At 32.3% G+C, this 27,866-nt stretch overlaps 1 protein-coding gene across 1 annotated transcript in view; it reads left to right on the top strand.

The window, feature by feature from the left end:
• The window catches only part of LOC143233231 (uncharacterized), a 106,839-nt gene that overhangs the window by 7,094 nt on the left and 71,879 nt on the right, over window positions 1-27,866 (top strand). Inside the window, exon 2 of the mRNA XM_076469226.1 lies at window positions 26,437-26,658. Coding sequence (XP_076325341.1) covers window positions 26,515-26,658 — 144 coding nt within the window. The 5' untranslated portion in view covers window positions 26,437-26,514. The remainder of the gene's footprint in view (window positions 1-26,436; window positions 26,659-27,866) is intronic.

The following is a 27,866-nucleotide window of genomic DNA, read 5'->3' on the forward strand; positions in this document are numbered from 1 at the left end:
TGTTAAAATTACCCAGAAAACAGACCAGCCAATATCCTATCTAAATATTAACAATCCACCGAAAAAGCTCCCCTTTCCCACCGAATTTATCATATTAAATTTTTTCATAAGTCAGTAGTAGCCAAAGAGTTACCGTCGAGTGATTTTGACTAACTGTTTTCTCTCTAATCTATTAATTCAGAGCGCATATAGTCAATATGTACCTTTGCACAAACATTCTAAAACGAGCAAAAAGTAACCTGTAAGCTTTCATGTTATATTAAACAACATTTGAAAATTAAAGGCACTTTAATTTTTATTTGAAATTTAATTTAACTCTTAATAAAATGTTTTTTGAACAAAATTCTATTACAGTATTACAGAATGCTTTAAAACTTATCGTATACATGAAACACTATAATCCATTTGTTGCTAAAAAGGTAAATATTTAATAATGATGTACTACTAATATACAATCATTATGAAAGTTTATCTGATAACTAAGTTGCTGTTTGTTTGGGCTTTCTTCACGGATTTGATTTTAATGTTCGTTTTTCGAACAAAACCATATCAAGATAATTTATGACTGTACAACTGTTGTGTACAGCACTGAATAGTTTGAAAAGCATCAAATTTGTATATACCACTAGTGATATGAAGCCAAGCTGAAAACAAAAATGGCGCACTTTAATTCTGCTATGGTATACACCAACATCTTCTATTGCTCCCAACAGTCTGCAGAATAATACTCTCATATCCATACTGCATATAACGTCTTTCAATTTAATATGCCGCTCCACAAAAGGAATTATTTAATTCAACTTGCGCAAACATATAAAGAATATTCCTTTCCTTAAAAGAAAAACAATTGGTAAATGTGAGGTGAAGGTTCAATAATAATAAATGAAAACTGTATTATCTGTACAAAAAAACAAAAAATATGTTTAGATATTAACAACGTTGGTTTTTGTGTTGTTGTTTTTACTCTGATGTAGTTGCACAATGTGCCTTGAAAATAAATTAAGTACGTAAACATTTTCAAATACCCATTAAATACGTTGTCACTAACTACGAAAAACAACCTCTTATTGCATAAACACGCCATGAGAAAGCTAAAGTAAACGTAGTTATATAACCTGCTCTTCTGATAGTAATAAAAACTAAACGACCCGCTGAGAGCCCTAAATATGTATCTGCTTACAAAAATGAAAAAGTTTAATCTCCCAGACGTTTCTTCATGACAGTTTCCTTTTAGAAAATGGAGGGAATTTGAAGAAATGAAAGACAGATAACACACTCAAACGTTCGTTCTTCGAGCAAATGATTCCTTTCAGAATTAATAAAAATGTGCTCTTGTATATACATAAAAGATCCAGCTCATAGTTATTTTATCAACCTCAATGAAAGTAGATCTCTCATTGAAAATTCCGTATGTTAGATCTAGCCATATATTTAAAACTGAAATAATCAGATTAGAAGTACTTTACCATACCGCTTTCTTGGAGTGTACGTACGAATGTTTTTTTACATTTATGGCACAGCTACTAAGTTTATCGACCATTCCTTCCAGTTTTGGTTTACTGACTAGAAGGAAGGCAGCCATTCAGCAACACTCTCTCACCAACCGTCCATGTTAAAAAATTGACTGTCAGTATTATAATTTATCCACAACTTCAAACGCGGGAAATACTTTATGATATAGCACGTATTCGAACCTGGTTCGTTAGTTGTGAATCTTAGAGCCAACTATGACACTTTATTTAGTGAGAGGAGTAGAAAGTAAAAATGGCTATTTAATATTCGTCAAAGAACATCTGTGTTTATGCCAGTAAATTTCAATCATTCCCTTAATTTCAGATCTGTGTTTAAAAGTGTGATTGTTCACCTGGTAAAACATCGATCTTTCTGAACACAGAGTAAACAGACATCAACTAACAACTGAACTTTCAATCTTAATTGTGTGTCTTCTTAACTAGATTTCCTTTAAAACCAACATTTGAACAACATATATAGATCGAAGGCTCCTAATTCATCTTTGAATTTTACTCTATTCAAATGATTTTGCGTTTGATTAAGTTTTATGGATTAGTCTTTTGAGTTTTCTTGCTGAAAAGTTCAGCAATGATCATTTGCATGGGTAATGACTTTTAGAATAATCTTTTCGATGACATAAGCATTCACAACACTCAAACGTTGTCTCTCTTTCATTATAATACAATATAGAAACATGACATACACATAACTTTTAAATTTTATATCTGTGTGAGTGATTATTGTACTAAAATACAAAAACTTGGGAATATTTTACAAAACGAAATGAAGTTTAAAATTTAATATCTTCGAAAAGTGGTATGATATTTTGTTAGTGTTACTCTTTGCCCTATAAACTCGTAACACATATTTTAATCAGTCAAAATAAAACCTTGAAAGGCAACTACGATAACTTAAAACTGGTCAATATTAAAATAACTCAAGCGATTTGTTCATATTTACGCATTCTCTAAAATAAAAGAAATAGTATTTTTTGAAATCTCACTAAACTGCCACGTAACTGATATTGTTTGTGAAATTATTTTTTCATGAAGGCTTTCTGCTTGTTTTTGAATTTCGCGTAAAGCTACACGAGGGCTATCTGCGCTAGCCATCCCTAATTCAGCAGTGTAAAAGGGAAGGCAGCTAATTATCACTACCCATCGCGAACTCTTGGGCTACTCTTTTACCAACGAATAGTGGGATTGATCGTTACAATATAACGCCTCCACGGCTGAAAGGGCGAGCACGTTTGATGTAATGGAGACTCGAACCCGCGATTCTCGGATCACGAGTCGAGTGCCTTAACCACCTGGCCATGCTGGGCTCTTCATAAAGGAAACGAAAATAAAGGAATACTGTACTATTCTGTATAGTCGTTGATATCACACAAATGTTTATCATTTGTTTGATAAAATAGCATTTTAGTGATTTAAAAATAACAATAAGCGTATGTGATACACTGAAAATTTACAAATATTGCTTTCAAGATGTACAGGATGTTCTTATTATGTAAAAAATATCAAATGTGGAAGTTTTGTTCATTTTATTCACTTTGCGATGAATATCATGCAACTTAAGACTTTTAAAGTAAAACAATGCATATGAGCCAAAGTTTTAGCCGACTAAATTTGAAAAGATACATGTAAAATTATCATTGTATATATATTTGTTATATTACTCAATAGATCCTCTACCAGTGAAATAACCGGATTATAACATAACATTGAATGTGCTGTGAAAGAATTTTATGCTCATATATTATTAAGTGAGATATATAATATGTTACATGAATTATATTCTGAACAGAAGGTAATAATAGTTGCTATATGTGTGCTTGTGTGAAAGAAATGGACTTTTATAATGGTTAAAGGTGAAAGGCACAAAAAAGAAAGAAAAACTAGTATACTAAATAACTTATACTTATATACAATATCACCACCAAAGTTAAGAAACAGATCTGTAAAATCGTTGAAAAGGCTTATAATTTGATCAAACATAACAAGCTGAAAGAGAACAATGCTCTCTCATCTCAGTGGTTGTAAGAAATATATGTGTTAGTGGCTATCAGATGAATCCGGTCCCGCATGGCCAGGTAGGTTAAGGCGTTCGACTCGTAATCTGAGGGTGGGGGTTCGAATTCCCATCATACCAAACATGCTCGCCCTTTCAGATGTGGAGGCGTTAAAAAGTGACTGTCTATCCCACTAATCGTTGGTAAAAGAGTAGCCCCAGAGTTGGAGGTGGATGGTAATGGCCAGCTGCCTTCCCTCTAGTCTTACACTGCTAGATCAAGGACGGCCAGCGCAGATAGCCTTCGTGTAGCTTTGCGCGAAACTCAAAATAAACCAAACCGAATGAATCATCTTAAAACCTTTGTGAGATCCTTTTGTGAGTTTAAATCCATATGTATTGAAGACAGGAACATTAAATGTTTAGAGCAAGGAAAGATTGTTTAGAAGATAATAGTTATAAGATACATACAACAATAAATCATTAGAACAATAATATATATACAATTATATACTATATAATATATACGAAATCATATACTATACAATTTGTTATTGGACAAAATAATATAAGTAATTGGACAAAAGTAAATTAAAATACAAATCAAGCTTTTATTAAAAAAAAAGCAGCAACCTTGACTGTGTGAAATGAATCCTCTAAAACTACAGCACACCGAACACAACAACATTTAGATTCACATTAAAACAAACAAACCGGTTACAACTCAGTTTTAGAACATTAACCCGTAGTAGTAACATAAATATAAACTTACTTTAATAGAAGATCGAAACTTGAACTTATTTTAATTTTCCTACAGGAAGATATCTGTTAGTTTTTAATTAATAAAAGACGGGCGCTGGTATAGATATATATTAATTATTTTACCGATTGGTTATACAAGAGGAATATGATATAGTTCTCTCTGCCGGTGCTTTAGAAACTAGAATCTAATTTATCAAGAACAGCGTTTAAGCGGATTATTTGGGTTAGAGCTTTATTTTAATCAATCAAATTAATCAATGTTTCGTTGTCTCACAACACTCTTGACAAACAAGTAACACAAAAATAGGTGAAACCAATTACGATGATGATGTGCCCTAAAAAAACTCAGCATTGAGTTTCGCAACCCTTAAGTTTAGCAACGCTATTTGATAATAAATGTTATATAATACTGTCTCAATGTAGAAGTGTAATTCGCTTTATATATAGCAAACTAATTAAATGAAAACAGTCGATAAAACATACGAATATATAAAATTAAAATTCATTTAGTATGTGGATGAAAAAATAATTTGTCTGCGATTTTGTGATGTCTTGTTTCTTTGTAATTGTGATAGCAAAGAAAATCTGCTACAGTAAGAAGAAAGCTATGGAAGAATTACATATCTATTTAAATTTGACGATATTTTCAAAATATTGAAGGACTATATGTTGTAGTTCAATTTAATATAAGAACACATTATGTGAACATCTTTCATAAAATTTCATCATCGTACTAATAAAATAAATATAAATGGACTTAATTCAGAATTATAGTTTTATCAGTTATTGGTTTTGCATACTATCTGTATTTCTTTTAATAAAGAATATAACACCAAGCATTAACTAAAATTATGAATACCATTGTATTTGGTGTTTAAGAACGATAAGTGAATTGTTTTCTTGTAGCAACCGACAAGCTTTGAACTACTCTAACACTAATAGGAATTTTAATGCAAGTTATACAATTAATGTATGTTGTTAGGTTAATAATAATCCACGGTTGGAAACATCGACCTTGTAATTGTTACAATACACTTCTGGAATGTGAAGAAATATAGTGTGAAAATACTTATTTCATCGTTCAATTGATTTCATACTTTTCTTCACAATCACCGTCTATTTTCAGGTCATAACGCATGTAAGTGTAAATATGTTTAATGGAGGAGACATCGGCTTTATAGGTTGCCTTTGTATTCTATTGACCGTTTCTAGATATAAACAGAGGTCTTTACTGAGAGTCAGCTTAAAAAGTATCTGCTACAACGTACATGTGATGCTACTATTGCCAAAGATTTTGAATTAACTCCATGTAAAAAACAGAAATTGCTTTTTTGAGCAAAGATGCGCCTTCTACAAGGTAAGATGCTAGAAAAATTAAATTTAACTAGTCTGCTGTAAACCACTGGGTGCAGAGATATAGGAATACTGGCTGTGTGGAGCAACAGAAGATAAATGCAGGAAGAGAGCTTTCACAGCAGCTGGCGATTGTGTTCTGTCGTCCATAGATGTTAAAATAGCATAGCAAGAAACCACGGATCACTGTTATCATTCATACCATGTGTTCGTGCCATTCATTCGGTATCTCAGCAAGGAGACTGAAAAAAGGAGCTTGGTGATGTCACACAGTCATAACGGCCAGAGTGGGGGTACAACTAAATGTTAAACAAGAAACACTTTCTGTGATCATTTGTTATCAACTACTTTAGTAGCAATATCTTTAAATCTAGGTTTTGTTGTTCAGGGAACACTTTCGTATTTGTCAAGTATCTGTTGATTATGTACTGTAATATATTTATCACGGTTTGGTTGTTAATAAAGATGCATATGTATGTTTGGATAACTAAAATATGAGTTAGCTTGTATACACCACAAAATATCTAGAACCGTTTTACACTAGTTCGGACACTTCCACAATACACAATCTCATAAGAATTACAGAAACCAAGAAAAATGTGAAAAAATAGATAATGCAATAACTTTTCCACCACTTTAATACCATCTTTATATCTCAGTGTTTCTATTATATTCATTGTCTTTTATTCCAGTTTACTAGAAATTTTCTGAAATAAGGACAAACTAATTGGTATGTGGTATTTTTTAAAAGCACTTCTCAGGTACCGTGGAACACGCATCTATATTTTTAGCCTGTACATAGGTATCACGCTTCATTAGAAAACACAGCTGCAGGTAATAAGAAAACTAATAAAAGTTTCTGAAAAATTATTTTACTACATTAACGCTGATCTAATGCCGCGGTAATATATTTTTCCAAAACTACAGCCTTAATACCTTATATGATTAGCGCACATTATGTTTTTGAAAATCGCTACAGCTGCTCTAACAATATCTGTATCTTGGTCCTGAGCTTTAATTAATAGTAGAATTAATAACTGTACATTACATAGAGTTTGAATGAATGAGTATGAATATACTTTAAAAGAAACGTTAAATTACAATCTCAGTCAATTTTGTGTATGATTGATAACATTACCTTTTCACTAGGAAGTGGTTTGTTTTGAATTTCAGGCAAAGCTACACGAGGGCAATCTGCGCTAGCCGTTCCTAATTTAGCAGTGTAAAACTAGAAGGAAGGCAGCTAGTCATCACTACTCACCGCCAACTCTTGGACTACTCTGTTACCAAAGAATAGTGGGATTGACTGTTACATTATAACGCCCCCACGGCTGAAAAAAACGAGCACGTTTGATGCGAGGGGAATTCGGACCCCCGGCTCTCAGATTATGAGTCGAGTGCCTTAACCAGCTGGCCATGCCGTGCCCACTCAGAAGTGTAATTTTAATTTCAAAGAAACGAAAACTACTATTAAGTTGATCACTTAATTAGTAGGAAATTTTTTGTCTTGTTAACGTCGGGCAGAAAATAACAACTTGCTGGAATAAACTAAAAAAGTAGTTTAATGTTACATACAGGGTGATGCAAAATTCATGTACTATCAATTTTCTAATTTTTCCATTAACTGTTTGTAGTGTACATTGTTGATTATTCAGACTATAACACATTTTTAGTTGATGTGTTCACTACAGGACAATTTACACACTAAATTTCAAAACAATTCATTAAGAAATACACTAGATATAAAACAATTCATCAAGAAATACATTAGATATAAAACAATTCATTAACAAATACACTAGGTATAAAACAATTCATTAAGAAATACACTAGATATAAAACAATTCATTAAGAAATACACTAGATATAAAATAATTCATTAAGAAATACACTAGATATAAAACAATTCATTAAGAAATACACTAGATATAAAACAATTCATTAACAAATACACTAGGTATAAAACAATTCATTAAGAAATACATTAGATATAAAACAATTTATTAAGAAATACATTAGATATAAAACAATTCATTAAGAAATACACTAGGTATAAAACAATTCATTAAGAAATACACTAGGTATAAAACAATTAATTAAGAAATACACTAGGTATAAAACAATTCATTAAGAAATACACTAGATATAAAACAATTCATTAACAAATACACTAGGTATAAAACAATTCATTAAGAAATACACTAGATATAAAACAATTCATTAAGAAATACACTAGATATAAAACAATTCATTAAGAAATACACTAGGTATAAAACAATTCATTACGAAATACACTAGATATAAAACAATTCATTAAGAAATACATTAGATATAAAACAATTCATTAAGAAATACACTAGGTATAAAACAATTCATTAAGAAATACACTAGATATAAAACAATTCATTAAGAAATACACTAGGTATAAAACAATTCATTAAGAAATACACTAGATATAAAACAATTCATTAAGAAATACACTAGATATAAAACAATTCATTAAGAAATACATTAGATATAAAACAATTCATTAAGAAATACATTAGATATAAAACAATTCAGTAAGAAATACACTTGGTATAAAACCTTCAATTTCGATTACATTTTAACCCTTTTTTTCTTCGCATCGACAATACGAAAAATTTATTTGACAGAAAAAGATATTTAACTTTCGTAGTTACATTTCAAATTATTACACTGATAAAAATAGGTTTCATATATGGTCTAAATATAAGATATATATTCAACAAAATACGCTCAAATGTGACGAAAAGTTTTGCGTAAAGCTAAGCAAAAAGTCGCGTGAATTATTGTCTAACACATTTACTACAGTTTCACCTAAGAAAAAAAAGAGAACCATGTTTTTAGTTTTCTGTCTTTTGGATTAAAGATAGCTGATTTAGAGTAGTAAAATTATCAGGTGAAAGGACGAACAAATACATAAGTATTGATTAGACCAAGCAAACTAGATTATCAGTTTTCAAAAGAGTCGTACAGAAGGACGGTTATTATTCCTTATTAACTGCCAACGTTTAAGCACAAATTTGATAAATTTTATTAAATTTCCCTCATTAAAGAAAGTTTAGTGTGGCATGTTATCAGCAATTAGCCTAAATAATGAAGCTTCATGTAGCTGTACCGAGTGCACGCAGATGATGACAAGAAACTGTTAATCTAGTTTTCATTGTGTTAGTATAAAGAAATTTTATTAACACTGTTTTAAACAGGCAAAAATACCACTATATATTCTGATGAATCTGGTCGGTTCTGCAAAGTATAGGTCTGTTTCGAATAATACGGTTATGATCCTAAAACTATGTTCGTTACTATCGAGTGCCACTTTCTTACTTGCTGTGGTTTGTTGGTGTGCATTTATAAATAGTCATGACATATAATCAAAAACACCTTAGATGCGAAGAAAAGGATCGGCCAAAACAGGATTGACCTTGCAATTTTAAGGAATGAAATCAAAGCTCGTGGCTACACTTAAAGCATTGTTAATGATTTTACAGCAAATATTCATTCATTAGTTACCACGTATTTTGTTTTACTATCCATGATGCGCCAAGTTGAACACAAAATGTGGCCCGGCTAACTAATGAATGAATATTTGCTACTAAATTCTTATCAATGCTATTATATAAATTTTGACTTCCTTCTTTTAATCGCACACTAACCCTTTTTAGCAGAACATTTTTTCACACCTAAGGCGTTTTTGATTAGATTTAATTTATCACCAAGTAAGTATTAACAAATGATTTTCTTTTCGTATATACATCAATAAATCAGCAAACAAACCTACAAAAACTTAGAATAGATATATCTCAGAACTGTTAAAGACAAACTTTTACTTTTCCGTAATGCTTAAATGAAAAAATCAAAGAAAATATTTCTACTTACTTGACACACATTTGATATACAATTGTATTTCTGACATATCGGTTCTTTAAATCAGAATCACTTAACGTAAGAGATTATCTTCAGTTGTCGTCAGTAAGAATGAAGAACAGATTCTAACATATCATGATCTCAATTTGAATTTCCACTGGACTTAAAAATTCGTATAATAATTCGAAAAATACCACGATAATTTATTTTTGGATGTTATGGCATAATGCTAAAAATAAACATAGCAACGCATTTGTGATTATTAAAAGCTTCCTCTCGTTCAAACTAAGTAAAGCATGCTAATGCGTAAACAGCCATTAGCCAAATCTTCATTGCAATTGCATTAATTTCTAACGTACCAGGACCAATTTCAATCATCTCTACACAGAAGCTTTCAGAATATATAAGCTTCAGTGATGTCGAGAAAACTCACTTGTAGAGAAATATATATGCAAAAACGGCTCGTTTGGGTTGAGAAATATTTTACGTAAAATATTTTCTCAACCCAAACGAGCCGTTTTTGCACATATATATAAGCTTATTCTTCTTTTGTAAGATGCATTTTAAAGAAAATAGTTCTGAGTGTAATGGATTAAAACAGTCTTTATTTGGAACTGTAAACCTTTTTCCTGGTAGTTCACAGGTAAACTGGATTATCAAAATGTTTTGTTACGTGTGAAGTATAAATAGAAGTTGTTTAACATGTTAAAATTCTAAGTTTGCAGCATTATGAAAAACCTTAAACTTAACGGTGATTTTTCACATATTTATTGAAAAATCGAACAGTAAGTTTTAATGTATATCTCTGACGCAACTAACTTTTAAGACTAAATTTTAGGGATATTGTCTTTGAACCGAAGAGAAATAACTATTAAGGAAATATTGAGGCTTAAAACGAAACTAGAAATGGAGTTGTAGGAAATTTATTTCTACAATTAACTTCACCTTCTGCATCGGGTTTTTAAGGTAATCTTTTAACTTATTTATATACAAAGTTACTTGTGAGTTCATGTCTTTATTGTTTATAGGATCACTACCAAAATACGAGTCATACAAAAAATGTACAAAGAAGTATTATCGATGCTGAAATCAATTTCCGTAACTTGTGCTGGAGATTCCTGGGTAGTTTACGTAGAAGTGACTGATTTCACTTAATTTCGTTGGAGAAGATCTGAATGTTGTAATCGGAAAACACATAAATGTAATTTAATACGACTCAGTATGAGGGCCCTAAATGGTATGTATGGTTGCAAATAAGCCAGTAAGTTCAGGCATAACTGAATATTATAAAACGCAATAAACAATAAATCTATAAACTGCAGGACAGTTGAAAATATTGAACTGTAACACCTGGGGTGTGTAGAGTTTGTCACACATCGTTTTACACTACTGCTGATTAGTGACATTGAAAAATATTTAAATAGATATAGTTTTAAAACAATTCAAGCTTTTACTCAAAATTTCTTATCAGTTAAACGCCAATGTACAAGACAGCAACTGACTAAATTATTATTTTGTTCTTTAACTTTAACCATCAAGGTGCACAGCAGTATGTCTCCGGGCTTACAACACTAGTGATATGGGTTTCGATAACCCATCATGTAACGTTGTGCTTGTTCACAATGAATAGCAGCTGTAACTTTGGAAAATTAAACATTTCAATATTATTTGAAATTAAAAGTATTTATTTAATGTTAGTTATATACAACCATTGAGTGATACGTTAAAGTAATAAGAATAATAATAACTATTAATTTTAGCCTCTAAGCTTGAAGTCAAATTTGTTTTCCAGGAAAGCTTGTCTTATTAACACTTGTCGGCAAAGGTTCATGCTACTATTACGTAGTATCGTAAACATTTGAACTGAAGGAGGTGTTATATGTTCATGTTCATTACCGTTAATATGAAATAGAAAATATTATTTGAACATACTGAGTTTTATGTGAAAGAAATATCGTCGAAGGAAAATCTTGATATTATAATTTCTAGATTTTTTGCATTGTAGACTTTAGTAAATCACCTAATGATATATCATTATATATGGAATAAAAATGTTGTAAGTTTTCTGTTGGTACTTTAACAAGTCAGTGTTATTTAACCATCAGGGAAATTCAGTACGATTTCTCTTATTTGACTTTTTGAGCAAATCTATAATGTTAAATATTCAATGTTTCAAACTGCCATTCATTTCAAGTAATTTACCCTCAGTGTGTTTTATATAAAAACTGATAACCACGTATTACAAGTCAGACATGTTAACTTCTCTTTTAGATATAATTCGTAAATCAGAATAATAGTTTATTCTTTTCGAAACATTCGTAACAGCAAACTAGAATATGTGTGTTTTTTCTTATAGCAAAGCCACAGTGGGCTATCTGCTAAGTTCACTGATTTCGGGATTATAAATCCTTAGACTTACTACTGTACCAGCGAGGGACCAGTAAAATAAAAATAATTAGTGAGATTTAGTTTTCTTTTCTTTTTACTCTTATCACATACTTTATCTACTTATTTGAATACAATAATATGTTTGTAAAGAATTAAAATAATGTTTGTTTTTTTTAATATTTATCTGAATCATGTTATTATTGGTTGCAATTTTTTTCATTACTGTTCCCTGGTTTTGGATAGAGGGCACTGCATATTATTTGTATCATTTGAAAAAAATCTGACATCAATTGTAGGCATTAACGACATTTGGTGAAACTTTATATAACGAGTTTTTATCACCCTCCTCACCCAGTGGACATAGGTGTGTCTGTGAACTTACGTTGATAGAAACCGGGTATCAATACTCGAGGTGGGCAGATCACAGACATCCCATTTTGTGGCTCTGTGCTTAATTACAAAAACAAAAGTTTTTCCCAGTTTCAGAATCTGTTTTAATATTCAGTTAGACATTTGATACAGTAAATGTAGCTTTGGGAGTCTTACGGTCTCTTTAATGAGTCAATCAAGAGCTCGGTATTAGAGAAATAAGCTAATTGTTTAGCCTAAAATTGGACAGTCCATTATGAATCCAGTATCGGAAAAATAACGTGACTGTGAAATATTTTGTGCATGTGGCTAATAAACTAGTTATTCAAATCGATACATGGACTATTCGTCATTGCTTTAATTGACCAGTGTAACAAATTTGTGTAGGAAGTGAGGTGTTTGAACTTTATCTTTCTGGTTTTTTATCAAAATTAAGAAAGGAAAGACTAGCAGAAGTATTTCAACATAGCTATGGCTAAAATGAAAACAGGCGAAAGTAATGAAAGATGCAGGAGTTGACTAGAAATATCCTTGAGCGTGGCTGAATCAGTGAATGCAGCAAATAAACCAACTGACTGTACTTAATAATCAACAAATGCTGAAAGTTAGAGAAAAGTTTGATCAACAAGTTATAATGACAAATCAACAAATTCAAGAGCTGAACAATAGACGAATAAAGAAATAAAATAGTCAAATCGGCAAATACATGAATCTAATGTAAGCTAATAGAAAAACTTGATCAACAGGGTTTACTTACAAACTTACAAATATAGCTGGTTAGCAAAGAGGTAGATAAACAGGCAATGAAGACGAAGGAATAAATGAAAAGATAAAATACAGAGGTGACCAGATAGAAAAGGAAAATTAGAAGATTTTGGAATTATAGAAGAAAGTGGTCACTTTCATGGACACTATGTTTACTCAACTTCGAAACAAAGCAATATTTCAACTCTTCCCAACCAGCAGAATACTTCTTGCAGAACATTTCAGGATTCATACCTTTTATACAATCTTGTTAGTCCTTGGATCAGAGTAAAATTCACATTAAAAATAACCCAATGAACCTGATGAGTCAGTTCCTTGGGAAGCATATTTTGCCCAGTTCTAGTTGTTGACTAGATGTAATGGCGTCTTAGAAGAACAAAGTGTGATCTAGCTTACAACTAACCTGAATGGAACAGCTTTAGAAGTTTTGGATCACTTTTCAGTCCATCTTTAGCAGAATTACAGATCTTTAACTACACTTTCAGAGCATAGGTTTGAAGCTCTACACCAAAAAGATGTGTAATGAGACAAGTTCTCAACAATGGTAAGACAACATTGGGAGCCACTATCGCTGTTAGTGTAGGAAAGAGTATTTTGTCTATTATGCATAATCAACTTTAAAACCAAGCCCATTTCAAGAGTTGTGACAGGATCAGTTTATGAGTGCTTCAGATGATTGCAAAGTATAATTCCAAGTTAAATAATTTAACTCCAGACTATCCAAGAAACTTTTGTATATGCATTTAAACATGAATGTCATCACATATGAGCTACTGTCAACAAAAGAAAATGGTCAGTGGTGACAACACGAAGCACTTTACAGTAAGACAAACTGGAAACCATGAACCGTGGAAGAAATAGGAAATGTTATGAAAAAATGGCTTTAGTCATCTGAAGGAATAACCAATCAGTCGTCTGGAACAGAAATAGTAGCTAGAAAAATACTGAGTGCTATAATAATATGAAAAAAGATCATTATAAGAACTAGTATCAGTCCAAGAAGAAGATTTATATTCCAGCGAGATGGCAGTAAGAGTTGAACTATTGAATAATGATCTTAAGGGGTCACGATTAGCCAATTTTAGACAAACCAATCGATGAAGAGTTAAGAGGAAAGGATTAATATATATGGCATACAGGAAGTAGAAGAAATCAATGGAATCAAATGTCAGATGACAGCAGACATTGCATCTAATTGGATGTTGCTATACCCAGAATTCTTAGTTCAGAGGTACATCCTAAACTGTGAAAAGAAAATGAGTAGAGAGTAACTGGACATTCAATACGATTGAATGGTCCTGTAGAGATAAATATAAAGATCTTAGATTGTGTGGGTATACAGAAAGCTTATATTGCAGATACAGAAAGTAATTTTCTCTTAGGACTCAATTCTCTTATTTAAAATGTTTGCAACTAGACTTTGAAGAGTTGACACTGGAAATATTCCGTAAGAAACTGCAACTCAGATTTTGAAACATAAACAGTCTATTCCAAGAGCTAAGTAAGAGTAAAGAGAAGTGAGTCTATTCTTTCTGAATCTGGTATGGTAATGTATTGTTTCCCCATTGGTTCTGGCTTGAAGGATTTTGCTGTTGTGGAGAGATATCCTGATGAAAAACTGGCATATACAGTATTGATTGGATGTACTATGAAGCCACCCAATGTTTTCAACAGTTGAGGCAAGTTCCTCAAATAGTGCTCAAATGTTAAAATATGGGCAAAGAATTGGGTAATGTGATCTAGTAGAGACTGTGAGCTCTTCACCAGTATCACAACAGAAATGATCAGCAGACAATAAAATGAGGAGAACACCTCCAAATTCATTTACGTAACTTGTTTGAACTAAGCTGTATATATTTGTCACCAATGAAACAGCAAGGACTGAAGTATCTTCTTAGAAGCAGTGCAAATATATTATCAAAAGAACCAATTATTTTGGCAGTACCTACATTACAGATCATCGAATTGATACTTTTAACAATCACTCTGTTAAGCAACTATCAAAATGACTTTCATTGGCATAAAATGAAACTAAAAAGGGTGTCAATGACATAAAACTTCAAGAACACATAGAGAAGTCACAAAGTCCATGGTCTTTAAACATTGTATTAATATGAAAGAACGATGGATTAAAATATTTTGTATTGGTTACCGTAATCTTAAACAGATTACAGTAAAAATTCAAAATCTCTTCCAAGGAATAACAACACTTTTATTATTGTCACCGTTTTAAAGGACAATAAAAAGGACACTAAATCTTAGTGAGGACCAAATTGTATTCCACTGTAAATCTATCTTATACACGGACCAAATTAAGTGAAGATGACATATAAAGATAAGGAGAAAATGTCAGTTCAAAGGGATATCTCTTGTCCTCTGTAATGCTCCAACAACTTCTGAATTATTCATGTAGTTGGTGTTTGATGTTATATTCTGGAAAACTACCTTGGTGTACTTTTATGATATTACTGTCTTTGGAAGAAGTTTCTGAAGTGAAGAACTTTTCCAATTGTTAAACAAAACCCATCTCGAATAAATACCAAGAAGTTATAGATAGTTCAGAAAAAGGCAAATTATTCAGGACGTCTTATTCGTGAAGACAATGTATAAACACATCCTGAAAATGTAAATTCAACTGACAATTGGACCACAACCTCACAATGTGATCAAACCAAGAAATGTTATTGGTCTTACTCCCAAAGATATGTTTCGGTATTTTCAAGTATTGTCAATTCACATCACAATCGAACAAAGAATAGGCAGTCTTTTATTTGGAATAAAAAAATGGTTCTAACTTCAACTCTTGTCACGGCATTCTTAGATCCAGATCAACTTTGCATGCTGGGTACAGATGTCAGTAATTATCGAATAGTATTATCATAAAAAGGACAAAGGCAAAGAAAATGATAGCATACTGGAGTAGAACTTTGTGCAAGTCTGAATATAATTACTTTGTTATCATAGAAAATCTCTTGGCCGTGATAAGTGTTTTACATAATTTTAACCATTAAATGTCGGACAGTCATTCTTGATTTGAACAGATTATAATCCTTTACAGAGACTTTACAGCTTTTAAACACCTGAAAGACAATAAATCAGATAGATATGAGAGCTGGACCAGTACCTTTACCAGATGGGATATAACACAAACAGAATTCACGATAATACACACGTCCTTAACCAAAGATAAAGCCCATAAGAGTTCAAGAGTTGTGAGAAGAACGAATTACTTCAGAAGTGTTAGCAAATTGCTGCTTACAGAAATAGTGATCCAGATACTGAGTTGTTCCAAGAACACACAAAATATCTATATATGAAACCCATTATCACACAAATGGAGCAATCACCATAAAGACCAGCATGGTCTAAGATATGCTATGTAAGCTCCAAAGCTCAGTCATACTGAGCTCAATGAAACATGTTACACCTACAAACAAGTATATTGCAAAGGAGATTGAAAAACTAGGTGAAACAAAAGAATATTGGCTATGAGTCATTTCCAACTCACTGTGAGAAGCCATCTTGGTATATGCCACATGAAGGGATCTCAGAGGAACATCTCGGGATAAAAAAGACACTTGGTCGACTTTAAAAAAGCTTCCACTATAGTGACATAAAAAGATATGCTGAGAACTGCTGTCGATCATGTAAAGTATGTGTTACATAAATCTGTCATCTAAATCAAGGAGAACAATACTAAAATTACACTAAGTTGGAGAATCTGTGGAGAGAACAGGAACTGTTATCATGGAACCATTGCCAAAAACTTGTACTTCAAAACAAGTATATAAATAGAAGCAATGAATTACTTTACAAAGTGATAAAAAAGCAGCTGCAGTATAAAACGTGTTGACTAATCAGTTCTTCATAAGTTCTGGCTTATGAAAGCCCAGGAAACTTTAATTTGACCCGGATATAAATACTGAGTCAACAGCATTTAAGAAATACTGTGAATTACTGGGCATAGAAAGCAGAGCAAATCCATTACATCCACAACAAGATGGACAACTTGCTAAGTATAGTTTAGAAAATCATATCAAATGAGCTCTGAAATTAACGGCGCTTTTCATAGCCTACAAGACTTCTGTAATTGAAGCTATATTCTGCACATCCACCATAATTATCATAGAAGAAGGTCTCTGACTACTAGTAGATATAAACATTAAGAGACGACTGGATGCAGACATGTCAGTTAATAATACTGAAGTTATAAGGAACCTGCAAGAACAACTAGCAGAAATAAACTAACAAGTAAAGGAAATAACCCCAATTAAACTGTAGAGTCATTGAATTAGTTCTTTAATGCCAAGCCACTTTCACATCACTTTAACGCTGGAGACTTTGTCTGGTTTTATAACCTTCATAGGAATAAATTGATGTCACCAAAGCTGAATAAAAACTGTGAAGGTCATTATGAAATCGCACAACAGCTTTGAGAGGTCATGTATTGATAACAGTGGATACCAGAAGAGGTCCAAAATGGCCCACTTGAATAGGCTATATAAATACTAAGTTCTTAGAATATACACTTGGAACATAAGCATTGTGGGTCAGGGAAATTTATGAATATAGTTCCTGCTGCTTAATAATACCTACAGCCACTTCAATCCTGCCAAGAGGTAAAGAGCAAGTGCTTCAAAGTTCTACTTCGAAGCATAGAAAATTTTACCTGTTAGCTGGAACAGCAGAATTAACGTTGTAATTGATATAAATTAGCGTTTGAATTTCAGTTTTCGGTTTTTAATCAGACTTAAATATATAGTATAGTAAGTAAAATTTTGAGAGTCTTATAATTTATTCAGAGAGTTAGTTAATTTACAGTCCAGAGTAACAATTTGATTGAGTGGCCTAAGAAAGTCATTGTCAGGGCTGTTCGTCGTTGTTTTAATTTTACCACCGTAAAAAATATTATTAATCACTATGGTGAGGGTGTTGATAAGTTATGAAGTGAAAACAAAAATATTCTTATTTTGTTACGTGTGTTCCTTAAGTACCATATTTCAAGATTGTTTGTTTAATATTTTGATTTATTTCGCATAATACATCAGCCTAAATTTTTATTTTACTTTTACGCGTATTAATTTCTCAACAAAGTTTGGTTTTTAAGCACAAAGCCACGCAATAAGCTATCTGTGCTGTGTTCTCTACGGGTATCGAAACCCAATTCTTAACGTCACAAGTGTGCGTTCTCATTATGAACCACTGGGTGGGTTTTTCGGCATAGATTTACTTAAGTCTATTGAGATTATAATGTTATAGATTTAAACTTTCATGCTCAAATCAATATTTTCGAACCGAATTTTATTATTACTTATTGATAGGCACAGTGGTATGTCTGCAGACATGGTGGGCAGAGCACAGATATCTATTTCTGCAGCTTTGTGCCAAGAGGATAAGGCACTCGACTCGTAATCCAAGGGTTGCGGGTTCGAATCCCTGTCACATCAAACATGCTCGCCCTTTCAGCCTTAGGGGCGTTATAATGTGTCATTTAATCCCATATTTGTTGATAAAATGAGTAGTCCAAGAGTTGGCGGTGGGTGGTGATGACTAGCTGCATTTCCTCTAGTCTTACACTGCTAAATTAGGGACGGCTAGCGCAGATAGCCCTCGTGTAGCGTTGCGCGAAAAAAACAACAACAAAATATTCTGTGCACTTTTTATATTAAACACTTTTATCTAGATAGTAACATTTGCACAGTGTTATATAACGGCTACTATGTTTCGGCATACTATACACGATTACTATACTTTTGTTATATTTCTACATACCTGGGTATTTTACAGAGAAAATGGCAACATAAGATACTCAACGAAATTAGCTTCCACAAATCCTTCCTTTAATATTTTGTAAAACGATATTCTAGCTTGAGTGAATATACTTAATTTTTTAAATGTAATTTTTTTCACATATAAGGCTAAAAACTACATTAGCTATTTATCTACATAAAATGGCCTCAGGTATAATTAATATAATATATAATTTTAAGGGTATTTTTAATTTTGCTTACATTGAAATCCCTGAATACTACCGATTTTTGGGACCCTTTTTCAATTCCTTCGTCTGCATGTCGTTATTAGTTTAAAACTCAGTCTCGTTATTAGCTCAAGAAATCCCTGACAATCTTAATTCTCTTTAACGCACGCGTCATTTCATGCATGTTTAAAAAAACCTTAGATATCCAACAGGCATTATTGAAGCATCTAATCAGCTAGAACTCTTTTTTCTGTCAGATATCACTCAAAATAAGAACTAGTCAAGGCGACGACTTTTGAATAGGAAATCAGGTAGTCAAGCGGTGCCAAAAAAGACTCTCCAAGTAGTCGCTAAAATTGATGACTACCTGATATGAATATTAAATATTAGTCATTTTTACTATTGTGTAGTCGGAAAATAGTCAGGTGATGGTGGCAGGGTTACCTGGCAAGTAATAAATTTGACTGCTCTATGATAGTCGTTATGACTTTCGTTAGGTAGTCATTCTGACCAATGTTGACTACCTGCAAACCATTATAGAGTAGTAATGACATAATCAGTGTGACCCTATTCGTCCAAGGAGCGGTTGTCATTATGACCATTCATTAACAATAAACTGTTGCCATTATGACTAATCAACGACCATGGAAGATAAGTCATGTTCACCCGATCAGGACCACCTCTGCAATGTCACTGTTAAGCAAAGAAACCATCCTCAGTCAGTTGTGGTCAGTCTATAATCCAAAATGGCTTTGATATTTAAATTATACATTCTATATTAAAGTCGGCAAGGTTCAAATAATCAATACATAAAAACATTTATCGATATTTTAAATATTTTAAAGCTTTACTCTCTTCTGTACAGGAAAGATTAAGCTTTTAAAATAACTCATCTTTGAATTTAATTAGTACAAGTAAACCATTTACAAATTAAAGATCTTCCGAGCTTATTTAATGTACGTTGCAAATTAAAGTATTATAAAACTTCGATCGTTCGTTAGGGTTTGATATGTTAGTCAGTAAATTTATCTTGTGGTAATACGGAATGTACTTTGCTTAATTTGTCCAATAATCCTTCAATTTTCTTTTGAGTCTAGATTAAAAAAAAATATGTTGCTGTTTCAACGAAGTTCATTCAGCACTTATAAAAGTCAGCTTTTGTATTTTAAATTTCCATTTATAGAAATGTGTGGCTTAAATACGTATTAAGATTTTCTCGTCACGAAGAATGTTCACGTGCTGTTATATCTTTATATTTTTCATAATTCTTGCTCCTTATTAGTACTTGGAATGTATAGTACGAAGATCTGTCTTAAAATATTCAAAAAGTTTAGGAAATAACATATTTTTTTACATAAAATCTCGTTTGAAAGAAAAAGCAGTTTTCTTAGATCAGTTTATAACTACTTCTTAATTAATACTATTCCAAAAACAATGCGCCTGTTCTAGTATTTGATGATATAAAAAAATAGTTTACAGCAAGACAACCCCATATGATAATTACGTATGGAGTATGATTAATTGGATTTATTTAATCTCCAACGCAGTCTCCAGAGTGTACATGCTGGGTGTTTTCTGGCCTTTTTGTTATTCTTCTGCTCCTAACACTTAAACTAATGAAAATTTATTACAAAAAGAAAAATGCAATTTATGTTTTCAGCAAATTCGAGAACTGTAATACAACGAAATCCATCTTTTGTTTCATTTTATTTATATTATTTTCAAACATATTTATCCTATTTATTTTACACAAATCAAAAGGAGTCCAAGGCTGGTTTACTTTTTAATTATTTGTGCTGGTTTATTCATATGAGAAGCTTATTTTATATTTTTAATAAAGTGCCTTAAGTAAAAGATATGCCCTTGAAAATTGACAACAAGCAATGTTTCTCCAAGTCAGTTGAACATTCTCAAGTAAACTGTAATCAAAGTAAGACACATACAAGTACATCCACAACCACATGAGCTAAGATATGTATTAAAACGAGGTCTGGCATGGCCACGCATCAAAAATGCTTGCCCTTTCAGCCATGGGGGCGTTATAATGTGACGGTCATTCCCACTATTCGGTGGCAAAAGAGTAGCTCAAGAGTTGGCGGTGGGTGGTGATGACTAGCTGCCTTCCTTCTAGTGAATCTAGTCTCACACTGCTAAATTAGGGAAGGCTAGCGCAGATAGCTTTCGTGTAGGTTTGCGCGGAATTTAAAAACAAATAAAAAACAATGTATTAAATCAGAAGAAGACAGAATAAAACTACGCAGACAGTACATACATAATCGAAACTCCACACTAAAAACACAAATAAACACTATAAGAAATAAGATAAGGCATCTAATCCGACAACAAAAACAAGATAGCTGGGACACCTTCTGTTCAGAACTAAATCACAAAAAAAATCTAAAACAATTCTGGACACACTTAAAAAGATATACGATACAGAATACCCACCACTAGATGGAAAAACAGTAGCACACTAACATAGAAAAAGCTGAGATCTTTAAGAAACACCTAGAAAATACGTTCAAGACTCATCATGAACCAGACATGAACAGATACTTTTATAATACAGTCAATAGCTTAATTGATCAAAACAAAAGCGTATACACACCTATTTTCCCAGTAAATACATTATTACAACCAGAGAAAACAACAGACTGGAGCACTCATCAACTAATAAAAGATATCACAGTAACGGAAGTAGAAACTTATATGCAAAAACGGCTCGTTTGGGTTGAGAAAATATTTTACATAGAAGAGCGAACAACGTTTCGACCTTCTTCGGTCATCGTCAGGTTCACAAAGAAAGAGGTAACTGACCGGAAGCTGACCACATGTTTGAAAGGGGTTGTGTAACTGTGTGTCGAAATGTAGAGGGTGGTATTAGATGTTTGAATATATAATTTTATTTATTTTATTATATTAATATAGGTATAAAGGCGTTCCTTTATATTGGTGTATTTTGGGTTTAAGTTGTTGTATAAGTAAGGCTTCTTTACTTTTGCGTTTGTTTATGTTTGTTTCTTTATTTAGTATTTGAGTGTTTTCTATGGTTATGTTGTGTTTATTTGACTTGCAGTGTTCGAAAACGTGTGAAGGTGACTTTTTATGTTCTTTGAATCTGGTTTCCATTTTTCTACTTGTTTCTCCAATATAGAAGTCGTTATATATGACATTCCAGTTAATACCAAATTTATTCAAAAAACCAGGCACAAAACTGAGGTCTATACTATGTAAAAACTACACTGACAAACACCACACCAACATTATTTATAAAATACAATGTGATAACTGCCACGACTTCTATATTTGAGAAACAAGTAGAAAAATGGAAACCAGATTCAAAGAACATAAAAAGTCACCTTCACACGTTTTCGAACACTGCAAGTCAAATAAACACAACATAACCATAGAAAACACTCAAATACTAAATAAAGAAACAAACATAAACAAACGCAAAAGTAAAGAAGCCTTACTTATACAACAACTTAAACCCAAAATACACCAATATAAAGGAACGCCTTTATACCTATATTAATATAATAAAATAAATAAAATTATATATTCAAACATCTAATACCACCCTCTACATTTCGACACACAGTTACACAACCCCTTTCAAACATGTGGTCAGCTTCCGGTCAGTTACCTCTTTCTTTGTGAACCTGACGATGACCGAAGAAGGTCGAAACGTTGTTCGCTCTTCTATGTAAAATATTTTCTCAACCCAAACGAGCCGTTTTTGCATATAAATTTCTCAACAAGTGGGAAGTAGAAACTGCTATCAAAAATACAAAAAACAAAGCTCCTGGAGAAGATGGTATCCAAGCTATTCTCCTAAAACACGGCACTCAGAGATTATATGAACACCTAACAGCCTTATTTATCCTATCATTATCAGCTGGATATATCCCTGTTTCTTGGAAGGAAGCAATAATATTAATGTTCCAGAAAGGAGGAAAGCCAGCGAATAAACCAAACAACTACCGCCCAATTAGCCTAACCAGTTGTATTGGCAAAATTTTAGAAAGAATAATTAGTAATCGTCTATCCATGAACTTAGAAGTAAACTCAAAATTACCCGAAATTCAAAACGAATTTAGAAAATACATACAAACTACAGACCAACTAATTAGACTAACTGAATCAATCACAGACAGCTTCAATAAAAATGAATGCATTGTAGCTTGCTTTCTCGACTTTGAGAAAGCTTTTGACACAGTGTGACATAATGGATTACGTCATAGATTACTGGAAATGGCTTTACCCCAGGGAAATATTCGCTGGCTACCCAACTTCCTGGAAAACAGAATATGCAAAGTAGATGTGAATGGGGCCCACTCAGGGTCCTTTTCACCTGAGGCAGGAGTCCCACAGGGAACGGTAGTTACCACTATATTATTTATCATGTATGTGAGTAATATGTCACTGTCAGACCTAAATTTAGGTTTTGCATCACCATTTGCTGACGATGTAGCGGTCTGGAAAAGCGCCCCCACTCCTTCAATAGCAACAACAAATCTCCAACCAGTCCTGAATAATTTAAAAGAATACTGCCAGAAATATAGAATACAAATAAATATTCCAAAAAATCAAGTAATACTATTCACCATATTAAAAAAAAACTGAAAAAAAGAATCCACCAAAGTTATACATGAACAGATCAATTTTACTGACTGCTACTTCTGCTAAATTTCTCGGTTTAACTTATTATACAAAATTAACGTGGTTACAGCATACAAAAAATATCCTGATACGAATCTGGAAAAGAGCAAATTATTCAAGAAGTCTTTCAGGTAAAAATCAAGGAACATCACCTGATAATATAATAAAAATCTACAAAACATACATCAGACCCATAATAGAATACCCATCTCCTGCCTGGATAAACATAGCAACCAAACAATTACAGAAACTACAAAGAATACAAAATTCAATCTTAACTTCAGCTTATAAAGTATCACGTAGCACTTCATCCACATTCATGCACAAGTATGTAAACATAGAAACAATATCTGTAAGACTCTTGCATAATTCTCTAAAGTATTTTAATAAGAATTGGCATAAAAATGACTCAATGTGTAATCTCGACAGATACTACGTATATGATGAAAGAAGTCCTAAATACCTCTCACCTTTTAACATATATTTTATCTATGGAAGAAAGAAAGAAAGAAAATAATGAAAAATAAATAAAAATAAATAAATATATATATATAAAAAGAAAAATTATTGTCGAGACTATGCATGGACACTGCCCTGAAACGGGCCTGAGTATGGTGTCATATTCTGGCCCAAAGCTATACTAATTAACAAACACTTAACGATAGACGCCATCAATGTTCGTGATGGAGGAAGAGGTCTAATGCACCTGACCCTCCTAGGTATTTAACATCACTACCCAAATACCAACACAGAGGAAGCGAAGCGAATAAATCAGATTCAGCCAAATATATAAATCAAATAAAATTATTTACCAGGACAATTATTAATGGAATGGGTTTCTTGACTTAATAAAGAAATTCTTAGTTTTGTGCCTGTTTACTGAACAATTGAAAATTGCAGACTTAACTCTTATACTAAAAAGTAAACTAAATTACAAATTTTGTACTAGATAGAAAAGAAATGATGCAGTTAGCTAGATCTTGATTAGGCTTAAGAAAACCAGTTTATTTATGATATGGATAATTAATGACGACTGTGAGTCAGTAGCGTATTTAGGTAGGGCTAAAGGGGGCTCAGCCCCAGATCCTATGGCATTCATGGGGGCCCATTGATAATTTTATTCTATGTAAAATTACATAGGATGTAGGACCCACAAAAATTATTAGCCCCTGGACTCACACAACCTTAATTCTGTCACTGCTATGAGCTTTGTTTGTTTGTTTTTGAATTTCATATAAAGCTACACCACGGCTATTTGCGCTCGCCGTCCCTAATTTAACAGTGTTAGGTTAGAGGGAAGGCGGCTAGTCATCACCAACCATTGCCAAGTATTATGCTACTCTTTTAGCAACGAACAGTGGGATTGACTGTTACATTATAATACCCCCACGACTGAAAAGGCGAGTATGTTTTCTGTGACGAGAATTTAAACCCACAACCCATAGATTACTAGTCGAGCGCCTTAACCACCTGGCTATGCCGGGCCACACTAAAATTAGTGGGCTTACATCTCCTCGGTGGACATAGGAGATAGTCCGATGTGATTTGCTATATCAACACATACACAAAATATATTAATGAAATACTTGTTTTCGAGATTAATCCTAGATTTTATAATTGTATATTATCCTGGAGAGGAAAACATTTTCAATTAACTTGACGTTAGTTTTAACAGATATTGTTGTAACACGTTAACCATTAACCGAACTATTTCAGCTGACAACGTGCGTAACTTGGCACATAGTTTATATTTTAATTACTGAGAAAATGCTAAGTATCTTTATATTTTAAAAAATCTAAAAGTAGCAAGCTTTATTTATAGAGTTAATGGTTAGTACATATACTTTTATCTGCTTTATCATTAAAAATCATATTTCATTTCGATAAAAATTATGTTAACGCTACCTGAAATACAATGTATTTCAACTTATGTTATCAAAATTGGAGAGAAATTATTTAAGTGCTTACACAACACTCTTTATTTGTTTTGAGTTAAGCACAAAGCTACACAATGTTTCTCCCTACCATGAGTATCGAAATCCGGTTTCTATTTACGCAACAGGAAACTTAACCTCCTCAACATGAGGTATTTCTTATGAATACTGAAATTTTAACCGATAGTTTGTCCCCACAAAGAAGTTGGTATTTGGTATACTTAGCCTTATGCAACACATGAATTAAACGAGTAGATCATAAAACACATGGTTTAGTGGTAAGTCTACAAATTTACAGTGCTAAAATCAGGGGTTCGATTCTCCTCGGTGAACTCAGCAGATAGCCTGATGTGGCTTTGATATAAGAAAAGAAACACACACAGATAACCTTACTTAATTCAGAACTTCTGACAATCAAAGTTATAACATTACTACAACTGAAAGTGCAACTTACGTTAAGACCCATATTGCGATTCAATCCCTGGACCTTACGATCCACAAGCAAACATGCTATCCATTAGGCCAAGTCTGTTCCTGGCTGTAAGAAATAATTTGAAATTTAAATTAGATACAAATATTTTATTTAACATCTATAGCTACTACATATATTTAAAATCATCGTTTTCTATTTTATAAAACATTTCTTTACTTCCACGTTACTTTATGCAATACCTTTCAAGATTATATTTTTCTTGATATTATTTTTAAATAAATCATTCCGTATTAATATGTTTTAAAAATAGAAAAAAAGAGTGTATGTAGTTTCTTATTTTTTAAAGTAAAATGTTACTGTATTTCTACTTTGATTTCCTATAGGCCACCCAACTGGTACTACTTGCACATATTGTTATTTAAGGTTTGAAGAACAATTGCTCATATAACGTTGTAATCAAGATGGGTGGTCGCTATAACAGAGAACATTTCGTAAGCACATTCTATACGGAAAGAATCCCAATATACCCGGTTACTATTCGACTACGTCAATCAAGTTTCTATAGCAAGTACGACGAACTCCTAGCAAACACCACAAAAGAACAGGTAGGGTGGCTGTTTCTTTGTTTCTTTTTCTTTGCGTATCGTGTAGAAAATATGAATTTCTTAATATAAAATATTCGAAATGATAAATTTGTACTTTAGATGTCTATTGTTAATATTTTCACTAAATAAGCAAAAATAGTACATCCTAATGAAGAATGTTAGTCACTCTTAGCATAAATTACTGTGAGGAGTTTTTATTATGTTATCATTTAACTTGATTTCAGTTTAGACTAATATAACATGAACACGTCGAAATCAGAAGGTGTAAGCTTTCGAATACGATATAGGAAGAACATTTTACCTACGTACTGAAGGAATAGAAGCTTTCGAAGACAATATTTCACCAAAAAATTAAAAACAACTTCTATAAAAATTATAAATATGTGAGTTTATAACCCACATTTTGGGAAATTGTATTATAATATGAAATTTCCTTGAATAGCTTACTTACGACATCGGTCGCACACATAGGCTTGTAATTAGGTATCCTATTTTACCACCATCCCAACATGAGTTATTTGTCTGATTAGCCGAGAATGCATCACGTGATATAAAATATTTTCATAGGTGCGTTGAAAATCTGATAACTAATCCTATCAGTGTTGCCCAATTACCAAACCTATTACCATGTATGTGTAAGATCGCAGCAGGGTTTTGCAGACGACAGTTTTTCTGGTTTTTTTTGCAGCACAGAAAAAACTAATTACAAAGAATTTGTTGAAGCCTGAAAATTGAATGTGAATATGTCTTATGGTGTAAGATTGCAATTACTCTTAAATGAAACAGATGAAGCGCTCCAGAGTCATTCAAGCAACAGGATTTTGGAGACAACAGTTCTTTTTTGCAGCACAGTAAAAATATTCTCACCAATTTAGGTATAATTTACCAACAATGTCGAAAACTTCGCAAATATTTTAGACAAAATTTATGCTGAAGGTAGATAGGTGTGTACTTTATAAGTTCACTGGCATGATCACATGACGATGGGCTGTTAAATTTTGAAAATTAAAGAGTTTCTAAATATTACTTTTTTAATATTGATTCTCAAAATGAGGTCAAAATATACAATAAAATATTAAAGTTTAAGTTTTACACGCAGTGTCATGAATGTATATTAAATGTCATATATGACAGCACTAGTTAAACAGATTTTATTTAATGCTAACACAGAAGTATGGTAGAATAAAATAATCATTGATTGATGATGT

The sequence above is a fragment of the Tachypleus tridentatus genome, chromosome 1 (genome assembly GCF_004210375.1).
Source record: "Tachypleus tridentatus isolate NWPU-2018 chromosome 1, ASM421037v1, whole genome shotgun sequence".
Taxonomy (NCBI): domain Eukaryota; kingdom Metazoa; phylum Arthropoda; class Merostomata; order Xiphosura; family Limulidae; genus Tachypleus; species Tachypleus tridentatus.